The 11,643-nt window shown below is 39.6% G+C and overlaps 1 protein-coding gene across 2 annotated transcripts; it reads left to right on the top strand.

Moving 5' to 3' along the window:
- Window positions 1-1,892: 1,892 nt before the first annotated feature.
- On the top strand, window positions 1,893-11,590 carry wdr32 (WD repeat domain 32). Of its 2 annotated transcripts, none has more exons than XM_072457627.1 (8): window positions 1,893-2,481; window positions 4,723-4,836; window positions 5,543-5,740; window positions 6,044-6,246; window positions 7,722-7,799; window positions 7,876-8,021; window positions 8,878-11,034; window positions 11,259-11,590. In XM_072457627.1, the coding sequence occupies exons 1-7, from the start codon at window positions 2,015-2,017 to the stop codon at window positions 9,247-9,249; spliced, it is 1,578 nt and encodes a 525-aa protein (XP_072313728.1). In that variant the 5' UTR covers window positions 1,893-2,014; the 3' UTR covers window positions 9,250-11,034; window positions 11,259-11,590. The 2 variants fall into 2 exon arrangements, with proteins under 2 accessions (XP_072313728.1, XP_072313727.1); XM_072457626.1 differs by having other exon boundaries at window positions 8,878-11,018; window positions 11,218-11,590.
- Window positions 11,591-11,643: the final 53 nt, after the last annotated feature.

Consider the following 11,643-nt stretch of genomic DNA (forward strand, 5'->3'; position numbering starts at 1 on the left):
TTTAGTTAATTTTATTGTAGTTAATTTTTTATCTTTGCACTCTTCTCTTTTGTTTGTGATTTTATTAGTTTAGAAAATCAGTTGGATTGATAATTTTTAATTTAGTTAATTTTATTGTATTTCTGTAATTTCTTTGTGATTTGAATGCATTTTTCCTGCTGTATGAAGCACTTTGAATTGCCTTGTGTATGAAATGTGCTCTACAAATAAACTTGCCTTGCCTTGTCTTGCCTATTTGAATTTTCATACGTTTGATAATGTTTTTTATTGAGGATGTTCACCTAAATATAGGTTAATAAAAAAAAAATCAAAACACAAAAGGCCTAAAGTGACAATATAGTAAGCAGATTTATACTCTCCAAAAAATGTTGGAAACGACTGTTGTCCACCAGATGGCAGAAACACAGAAATAAAAAGCCGTTTCCCAGTGAATTTAAAAGCGGAACTTCGTCATTAAATTGGCAAAAAAATGGGAAAAATACTCGCAAATGATTTCTCATAAACTTTTCATTTTAAAATTCATAGCTTAAACTGCTAACATACATTGCATTTACAATAGATCGCAAGTCAAGCCAAAGTGTACTGTAATCTTGCAAAAAACACACACAAACTCAATACTGACCATGATCACTGACTGGATGAACATAATATATACATTTTATTTTGAAGAAAGCAACAATGAGACTCGGACACTGTTGTTTTGCAGATTGTCTGTTTAGAGCATGGATCTATTATACTATCGGTTTAGAGTCGGCAAACAGCCTAATGGACTGTGAGTGTGGGAATCATGAAAGTGCAAATCATGTTGTGTCATCAGCAAATACAGCAGAGAGAGATAAGATAAGATAAGATTTCGGAAATTTCGGTGTTACAACGCAGTAGATACAGGGGGAAAGGACAGATAACTTATAGGACGTTTTAAAAAAAAACGCTCTTAATAGAAGAGCTCTTATAAACAAAACAAAAAACTCTTATTAACAAAACTCCTCTCATATCTTAATAGGGAATGGAGGAAAACTAAATAAATACATAAAATAAAAAGATAAAAAAAATAAATAAATAATAAAAATAAATTAAAGTACAAATAGCTAGCATAAGACTAAATAATACTAATACTAATGGTAAGTAAACACTCTTATCAGTTATATAAACCTTAATTGCTTGTGAGTATGACAGTAATAGCACATGAATATGACGGTATTGCACATGGTTAAGTCAGTATTGCACATGAATATGACGGTATTGCACATGATTAAGTCAGTCAAGTATGTCAAGTATTGCACGTGTTCAGGGCTAACAGTGTTTGTTATAAAGTCTGACAGCAGCAGCAAGGAAAGACCTGCAAAACCTCTCCTTGGATGATGGATCATGGTCCAGCATAGATGTGAGTTTAGCCAGGACCCTTCTGTCCCCCACCTCCTGCACCGAGTCCAGAGCACAGCCCAGAGAAGGCAACTCTTTAAGGAATAACTTTTTATTTTTTTCATATAGGTCAGTCTTTTTTCTCGTCTGCAAAGCAAGTTGAAAAGCCGTTCTCACTTTCCTGCGGCGTTCTGGCCATAGATCCATGGTTCTGGCTCGCAGTCAAGAATCCGACGGCATTTATTACTACCGGTAGAGGGCAGCATTGCGCCTCGGTGCGTACAGCCTGCCGGAAATGATAACAAGAAGAAGATGCGCTGAGCCGTGGCTACAACAAGCCGCTCATTAGCATCAAGCACGCATGTTCCATTTCGCCGTCCTTTTGCTCCCGTTCTCCCCCAAGTCTGCACTTTTCGCCTTCTCAGCTTGAACGTACTTGTGGAGAAGACGAGAACGTTCGCGCGCGGCGTTTTTGGCGTATTGAGAAAGGGCCAAAGTAACCGCTGCAGCGTGGGACCCACCACCGCTGTGTGCACCGTCCAAACTCCCCCGGCACAGCACCCCAGTGTCATGCTCTAATCGTCGGCAGTGCCCCTCGGATGTGTTGCCTCGTTAAACGGTGCCATTTTGGGCGCGCAACGGCAAAACCACAATGAGCTCGGAGCATCAGAGCGACAGCGGCGAGGACGCGGACGCCGACGAGAACCAGGACAGGCCCCAGGACGGCGGCGGCAGCAGCGACAAAGAGGACCCCGACATCGACGACTCTGACGACGACGACGATGGGATTGTGCGAGGAGTGTCGTCTTCGCCCCCGAGAGGCAGCGGCGGCGGCGGAGACCGGGGAGAGGTGCCCGACGAGGAGCGGTGCATGCGGGACGACGCGCAGCAGCAGCCGGAGACGGGGGGTGGCGGCAGCAGTGGCGGCTGCAGAGGGAACAGCCTGTTTTCGTGGCTCCATAGTAGGACTATTAGACGCGGGGTGTTTGTGGACCCCGCGCGGGACAACTTCAGGACGATGACAAGTCTGTACTGCTCCATGAACCCCGCGTCGGAGTCGGTGAACCTCAGCACGCAGACGCACGGTGCGGTGTTCAACCTGGAGTACTCCCCGGACGGGTAAGACTGGACCCGGGGCAGCCAAGTACTCTCCACTTGAGCCCAGGGGTTTCTGTTGTTGTGCGTGATATACGACTTTGTGAAATGCAGGAGTTTAGTGTGCACATTCTAACTACATTTTTTATTGTGAAACTATAATATTAATCAATTGGGGTCCATTCAGGGTGCCAAACACTTGTGCTGTGTTATAATCTGATCGTAAGTGGGTCAGTCAGTGTAAATGCGTAGGCCTGGGCCTAAAGGGGGACGTTTGACATTGTTTTGACGTAGGAAGAATGGCATTATTGGAAAAGATGTATCTAACCTTGAACTGAATGAAATGCATTTGAATTATGACCATTTTCAGAGGGTAGATGTTGGTTAAGCTTGGGTACTGCACAATTCAGTCTTTATTCTTTACTAATAATTAAAGCAGAAGATGGTTGTAATAACTCAAAGATTTAACTTGATATTTTTAGATGTATTCAGGAATAAAAAGGAAGTACACGTACAGTAATGTGATTGTCTGCTTGTGCCATGACTTAACATTCAGTCCAGATCCAAATGAGGTTGATGAGTATAATTTTGAACACAACAAATTATTTACTCTAAAGAAATGGTAGTTTAATGTCTGTGCCTCTTGGTAATTTTTCACATAGGATAAAAACAAAATGAACCGAGTTGTTTAGAATAGATTTTCTATTATTTAAAGGGCGGTGACAGTTCCTTTTGTCTTCCCTCTGTCCACACCTGTACATGTGTGCGTCAATTGCAGCACAGCACCAGACGGCTGCAGGTTTGTGGACTAAATCCTCCTGGAACCAGGTCAAGCTCAGTTTAGGTCAAAGCCAGTCAATCCAGCGCCACAGCAGGAGAAGCATATGTCTTATTATTACAGTTTGTGTTGTAATTGTAGTCCTCCCAGCATCTGCTTGAACGATTTTAAGGTAATTTAATTCAAGCATGCATAATGTCTGGAATTAAATAGTGTTTGCACTGAGACAAAAAGACTGAAGTCCCCTGGAAGGAAAAAAAAAATGGATGGATGGAAAAAACCTTTACCAAGATGGCCATTTAGGTTTTTATTCACTCATTGTCAAGATTAATAATAGAAAATTGTGACGCCACGCTATATATTGTGTAGCCACAGTATATAATCATAAGAACTAAAAATATGAATCGTGAGGGTTTTAGCTACTCCAAAACGGTAAGCCTAAATGCCAAATGTTAGTACCACATTAACATGACTTAATTCAGAAAGCTGGATTATATATAAGGCTAGTCACGTACTAGAGCTAAATGATTTTGGCTAAAATATCTATCTGACAAATATAGCGACTACATTTATGTTTTAGTTCAGTTGTTCAGTTCAAAATGCACATTTTAAATATGTCGAGGAGCATCGACATTTGAGAGAACAATGAACTGCTAAATACAAGAATCGCATGCATGTCAGGTTTTTGCAGTTTAGGACGGGATATTTAGATGTTTAAAAGGACTTAAATATGTGCTGTTGTTGGAATTTGCTATTTGAGAATTAATGACTATTTAAATTGTAATTTTGATTTGATTGCGATATATTTTGCAGCCCTACCACGTATTAGAGTGGCGGTAATCTTTAAGACAATATAAATGAAAGGTAATTTGTTTGGAAGTAGTGTCAAAGATTGTCAAATAAATGATAATTGCAACACTAAAATTGTTTATCATGACCTCTATACTTTATGGGGTTGGTAGAGCCAGCTGTATAAAGTAAATAAAATTGTGAAACCCCTTGATGACTGTACTAACAAGATTACATACAAATCATAATAAAAATTGAACATACATCGGAGCAAAAGTATATCATCATAATATACCGTAAAAAGCAGTAAAAAATTTGGATAATTGTCTTATTTTGAAAATCGTTTGTCAGAACCAAACAAATGGTGTGAAACAGAAGATGTGGGGCTGTGTTGTAAATGCACCGTTAACTGTGTTAAGTCTGGGAAACATTAGAAAGGCTCCCCGGGCAGTTCAAGAGACATTTTACTGAAACCCATCTAAAGTTTAGCACTAGTTAGTTCTCCTGTCAGCACTTTTACTGGTTTCCCTCTTTCCATATCCCTCTTGGGTCATATAAGGCCATTCTGTATAGCTTTTGGTCTACTGAAGGTCAATCAAACCAGTTTATCGTTTATAATTTTGTTCAATGGGGTGGTTTCTTTGGCAGCTAATGCAATAAGAACAGTATTATTAATGAAAATGTTTGGTGTTTTGCAGCTCTGTGTTGACAGTGGCCTGTGAACAGACAGAGGTGCTACTGTTTGATCCGATCTCGTCTCGACACATCAAAACACTGACGGAGGCTCACGAAGACTGTGTGAATAACATAAGGTTTGAGATCTGAAAATATTGACCTTTTATCCCTGAATCCCTGAATTGATTGTCTGCAGTTATATCAATATGAGTATGTCCACAGCAAGTTAAAAAACAAATCAAACTCAGAGAAACTCATGGTCTGCCCTTATCAAAACAAACATGGGTAAAAAAAAGTTACACTGGAGTATAAGTCGCATTTATTGGGGAAATGTATTTGATAAAATCCAAGACCAAGAACAAACATTTAATCTTGAATACAATGATGAATAGGTTTACGTTTGCTAATGTAAGATAAGATAAGATAATCCTTTATTGTCCCATATGGGGAAATTCAACACCATAAGTGTAAGTGTCTGGTATGTTAACGTAACTTATTAACAGTTATTCAGATAGCTATTGCATAAAGAACATGCTAACATGTTTACCAGAGCATCAGTGTAACCCTAAATCACTAAATTGAATTATTCTTCCTCGGTGTCGCTTCCAAACAACTCTGCAAACTTTTTCTCCTTCTGCGTCGCTTAGAGCGCCCTCTCGTGGTTGTCATTGGGAAAATAATCAACATGTAAAATGCAGTTGCTCTGGAGTATAAGTCACACCCCGGCCAAAACTGTAAAAAGGTGTAACTTATAGTCCAGAAAATACGGTAGACAGATGGTTGTAATGTTACTCCTGATTGTTATTCTTTCCCCCTGACTCTAAATTGCACGCGCCCTTGCAGGTTTTTGGACAATCGCCTGTTTGCCACCTGCTCCGATGACACCACAATTGCATTATGGGACCTCCGTAAACTAAACTCGAAGGTTTGCTCTTTGCACGGCCACGCCAGCTGGGTGAAAAACATCGAATATGACACTAACACTCGTCTCCTCGTCACCTCTGGCTTTGACGGCAATGTCATCACCTGGGACACGAACAGGTTTGTGAATTTAGAGCTTTTGGTGTCCTAACTTAATTAATTCAGCTGGAATGTCAAGTGAAAAAATATAGGTGAGATGCAATTTGTTTTAGTCACATGTAGAAATAGAAATGGTTGATACAATATAAAGTTTTCAGTAGTTCAATGAAATAAGAATGAAAAATGATTAAGATTCAAAAGACGTACTTCTGTGTCATCATAGATTAGAAGAATTAGATTAGATTAGAAGAATTTCTCAATATTTGACTTGTTTTTAAAGCCCATCATGTGTAAAATGTATAAATCATGCCCATCCCTGCTCAGGTTCACCGAGGATGGCTGCCCTCACAAGAAGTTCTTCCACACAAGGTATCTGATGCGGATGCGTTTGACCCCGGACTGTTCAAAGATGCTGATCTCCACCTCGTCAGGATATCTGCTGATCCTCCACGACCTGGACCTCACACAGTCACTGGAGGTGGGCAGTTACCGCATGCTCAGGGCCAGGAGGACTCCACTCAGCTCCGGTTAGTCTGAATCTGACATTATTATTCTTGTGGTCAAAATAGACATTTATTTACACTTCCTTTGCTTATTGCTCCATGCCTGCCAAATTAAAGGGCATTTTGAGAATGTAAAACTATTTGCCACAAGCACTTGAATATAAATGTTTGTGTCGGTGTAATCCCTCATTCGTCCAGGCGTGTTCCAGAACCTTACAACACAGAGCTCAAGGTGTGCCCACCAGCTCAGAGGGCAAGAAGAAAGAGGAAAAACATGTCCGAAATGCCCTCTCAGCCTGTGGTTACCCCGCTTGGGCTCTCAACAGAGTGAAGAGAACCAAGAAGCAGGACAAAAGGGAAACTGAACAGAGAAGGAAGGGTGTTTCTATCCCTTATGTGTCTGGCCTGTCGGAAAAACTGCAGAGAATTTTTAGACAACACGAAGTCCCTGTTTATTTTAAACCAGGAAACACTTTAAGACAAAAACTGGTTCACCCTAAGGACAAGTTGCAGACTCAAAAACAGAGCAATGTAGTTTATTCGATCCAATGCAGTGAAGAAAGCTGTAAAGAACTGTACATAGGTGAGACGAAACAGCCTCTACACAAGAGGCTTTATCAGCACAGAAGAAATACAAGTTCAGGACCTCAGAGTGCCGTGCATCTCCATCTTGAAGCCTCTAATCACTCGTTTGAAGACGGTGAGGTGAAGGTTTTAAGCAGGGAGAAAAGATGGTTTGAAAGAGGAGTCAAGGAAGCTATTTTTGTTAAAAAAGAAAGACCTTCTTTAAACAGAAATGGAGGGCTAAGATTCAATCTTCCTGGTATCTATAATGGTATACTGAACCCCTGGAAAGGTAGAGGACCAGGACCAGGACACTTAGATGCGAATCAGGTACCCAGGGTGGTTGAGCCAGGGTCTCACAAAGACAAAGAGGATTCTAATAGGCCATTAAAATTCTGAATAGGCTAGCTCGGTAGATACAAGGGGGAGTTTCTGTTGAAACAAACAACTCTTTCTACTTCAGGAAGGCTCCTCCCAATGGGCGGGTCTTACCACAGAACAGTATTAATATCGGAGTTCTCGATCTAAATTCTTTTATTGACAATGACTCTTGGATGAGAGTCGAAACGTCTATTTTTTCAAACTGAGTCCAGATGACTACAACTGAAGCTTTTTCTACTATAAATGTTTGTATATAAAACATTTTTCATACATTTACACTTTCTGTTATAATATTTGGATTGCCATTTGAGGGATTTAAAACTGCGACACTACCTCAAACCTCCTAAATAAAATACAATTAATTTGAAAAGCTTTTCTAATATTGTATTATGTAATTAATAACCTAATGAGGGTTTTCTGTTTATCTGGACCCACTTTTTCTCAGAAGAATATTTACATTTGTAAATGTGTATTTTCTATATTGTCTCCTACTCTTAAGAATAAACATAATGTCAAATTAATTTACTAATTATGTGTCTTAATACATTTTCCAGATGGAGGCACGTCCGCATCTCGACCGGCTGGAAGTCGCCAGGGAAATGACTCCAGTAAACACCACCCACACAGAGAAGGTTTGATATTGGACTTTTATATTTCTCTGTTTAATATACTACATTTCTGTACATGAATCTCTCTGTGTGGACACAGGCCTGTCACCGAGGAACAGCCTGGAGGTTCTGACCCCGGAGATCCCCGGCGAGAGGGACAGGGGGAACTGCATCACGTCCCTCCAGCTCCACCCCAAAGGCTGGGCCACGCTCATCCGCTGCTCAAGCAACATGGACGACCAGGAGGTAATGGAGTTTAGATAAACCATCTAGCCACGTAAAACTCAATTTATATTTCTGACCCAAACTAATTTAACCTGTGAAAGAAATTTTTACTTGAAGGGGACACCGTAAAAACTGCAGCCATCAGTATTGTTCAAGTTTTTAGATGGGCAATAGAAAAATAAGTATTAAAGGTGGTATGGACGATTTTTTTCAGCAAATTTTTTATCATATTTCCTCGTGGCGTGGATAAATCATTTTTCCTGCCACGTATCAATCATAAAACGCACCTACCGCTCACCTGCAGCCGCGTGCGGTTCGTCCCCACGTTTCCGCGTGCCTAAGCGCATGGATCTATCATAATATAGTTCCCTCAGTGTACGGGGCAAAATGAAGACGGAGAAAGACAGTTCGAGCTGACGCAGAAGTGGACAGAAATCTACGGGAGACGAAAGATGCGATGTGATCCGTCGCGCTGATAAACAAACGCACGTGTGTGTTGTATCAGTCCGCACGGGGGAGTGCGCATGCGCACTTCCGCCTGCGTTCTCAAATCGCCAAAAAATCGTCCATTGCGCCTTTAATACAAGCATGTACAGTGTGCCGCCTAGAACTTAATTCAAAGACTTTTTATTTTGGGTAAATGCTTTTTTCCTTGGACCTTTTATATATTATAATGTTTGTTTTGTCAATAGATCAAAATATGCAGAATCCATTAAAACATGCCTGAATCCGTTTTAAACACTTACAGTGACAGTAATTGCAATGGTTCATATGTTTGTGTTATTTAATTCTTATTTATGACTTGATATTATTTAATCGTTTGCTTTATCACTTTCAATTTGTCACATCATTAAACAATCTCTTAATGTGTGTCCAGTGGACGTGTGTGTACGAGTTCCAGGACGGGGCGCCCACTCGCCCCCTGGTTTCTCCACGCTGCTCTTTGCGTCTGACACACTACATCGAGGAGGCCAATGTGGGACGAGGCTACATCAAGGAGCTGTGTTTCAGCCCGGACGGCCGGCTGATCTGCTCCCCCTATGGGTACGGGGTGAGACTGCTGGCTTTTGATGAAGGCTGTGGGGAGTTATCGGACTGTATCCCGGTCCAAACGAGCGTACTGAAGGAAGTTCGGTCCATTTACTCTCACAGTGACGTTGTCCTCACCACAAAGTTCTCCCCCACACACTGTCAACTGGCATCAGGCTGCCTCAGTGGACGCGTGGCTCTATATCAGCCCAAGTTTTAGCTAGTGAGAAAAAACATGAAGGCCTAACTGCAGACCTGGTAGTAGGAGTAGTCCTTTTTATTACATTAAACTTCAACTGACTTTCTTCAGTTGTGTTGATTATAGTTTTCAATTATTTGTGGTTTTCAAGAGCCAGCTTTCCCTTTTGATTACTTGGTATTCTTATAAGGAATTTTTAAAGGAAAATGTATTCTGTTGAACACGATTATTATTGTTGTTGAACTGAAAATTAGAATAAAAGAAGAAAAACATGCTATGGACATAATGAAGGAAAAGGTGCCAGATAAAAGATTTTTGAGATGCAATGACAATGGATTGTTCTCTAGAGCAATACTAACTCACTTTTGTATGACCAGATGTTGTCGTTTGGATAAAAAAAAAAAAAAAATACACTAAAATTGCAGACTTGTAAACCTGGAGCCTTTGTCATAGGTGCTGCTTTTCTGCTTTGAACTTTTTGAACCCCAACTCTGATCTCATTATCCATAAGTCGCCTTTCGTTACTTCCCTGAACACATTGTTATGGACTCTTAGTGGTTTTACTGCTGGGGTCATATGTAGCACAGTATTTGATTTCTATAGGGTTTAGCTGGTGCTGCGATAGAGGACGCTATTTGACTTCTATCATTTTTTTATTTTGTCTGATAAATCCATGAGCAACAATACTGCAGCCTTTCCAATCATACTGTAATCTGCTACTTGTTAAAGACTACATTTTTATATTTGGTTATCTAAATTAGAATTAAATCAAGGTCTAACCCAACATATAAGTGGGTATCATAACCAAGACTTGACAACAAAAAACTTAACAAACAAAAGCAAACGCAGGTTAAACCAGGTTTAAAGTATGTTTAGACTGAAAATAGTGCAAAATATAACACTGTATTTTTAGCTTTCATCTTTTCTCCACATTTCATTCTGTTTGTGACCTACAGCTAATTTATAACTTGACTTTTGGTCACTTATAATGATGAAAAAAGGTTTGGTTGTTTTTGGGTAATTTGTACTTTATGCAATTGTAGCCAAATATTTTTAATTGAAATTTAGCTTCAGTCCTCATCAATGTTGGACAACTATTTTAATTTCGTATTTAATTGTTTTCCCCTAAGCTCAATTCTATTGTTTGAATGTGTTACATTGATTTTGTGTGGAAAATGGTGCCTGTATTTTCAAAGGGACGATTACTATGCACTGCAGCTTATGTGGCGGGCCTACTTTCTCTAATTGTAACTTGATGTGTGCTTCTTGTTGAGAGTTTAGATGCCAAATGCTTTTGTGAAGGTGAATTAACATCTTTTATTGTGAAGTTTTATGGATGGAGCTGTTTCCATCATGGTTGTGGGGGTTAATAATATGTAACTTTCTAAAAAAAAAATATAACATAAAAATGCAGGTCAATCAATTAGAATATGGTGGAATAGTTATTAGTTATTATTAGTCACAACATTTACTCCATGTTCAATACACAAACCAATATAAACCGTTCATTGCACATTTATTTGAGATTTTCCCTGCCATGACCAATGTACAGTTATTGTGGCTTGGGACTGGGAAAAGTATGTATGACGACAGTGGTTAAAGCCTGGTAGTGGCCAGAGGGTGGCAGATTGACAGAGCTTCTGTCGGTCTGCCCCCGGGCAGCTATGGCCACAGAAGTAACCACGGAGTGTGGAGTGTAAATGAATAATGACTACAGTGTAGCTCTTTGAGATACTTGTCAAACTTAAAAAGCGCAATACAGATTTAATAAACCTAAAGCGCAATTGTCGGTGTAATCCCTCATTCGTCCAGGCGTGTTCCATAGTAGAAAAAGCTTCAGTTGTAGTCATCTGGACTCAGTTTGAAAAAATAGACGTTTCGACTCTCATCCAAGAGTCATTGTCAATAAACGAATTTAGATCGAGAACTCCGATATTAATACTGTTCTGTGGTAAGACCCGCCCATTGGGAGGAGCCTTCCTGAAGTAGCAATTATTATTACGCACAGATGTTTTTGTTTTGGCCGGAAGTTTCCACTTTAATCCAACTTAACTTTTATGCTCGTATTCACTCAAGATACTTTATAGAAACATTTAAAGGAAGAAAAAGTTGCTTAAGATGTATCAAAGTAAGTGCTGAAGTAAAACTAAAGCAAAGGTGTCTATTTTAAAATCAGCAACAGAAAAATTATAAATTATTTTCATTCTACTTCCTTTACTGTATTTAGTAGTTCAATATTTTCTATCCCTCTCATTTGTCTTTTTTTTTAAAGGTGATCCGGCTTAAAGTTATGAGTTCCCAGTATGTTCCCAGTTCTTTCCTTTGGTACTTAATACTGAAATAAAACTTGGCTTCTTTTGCAGCACTGAATGAATGTTGATTTGTTTACATTTATTTACATTAAATCTATGATAT

Source organism: Eucyclogobius newberryi, unplaced genomic scaffold (genome assembly GCF_026437365.1).
Source record: "Eucyclogobius newberryi isolate DKJ021-1_F unplaced genomic scaffold, fEucNew1.0.hap1 SCAF_21, whole genome shotgun sequence".
Taxonomy (NCBI): domain Eukaryota; kingdom Metazoa; phylum Chordata; class Actinopteri; order Gobiiformes; family Gobiidae; genus Eucyclogobius; species Eucyclogobius newberryi.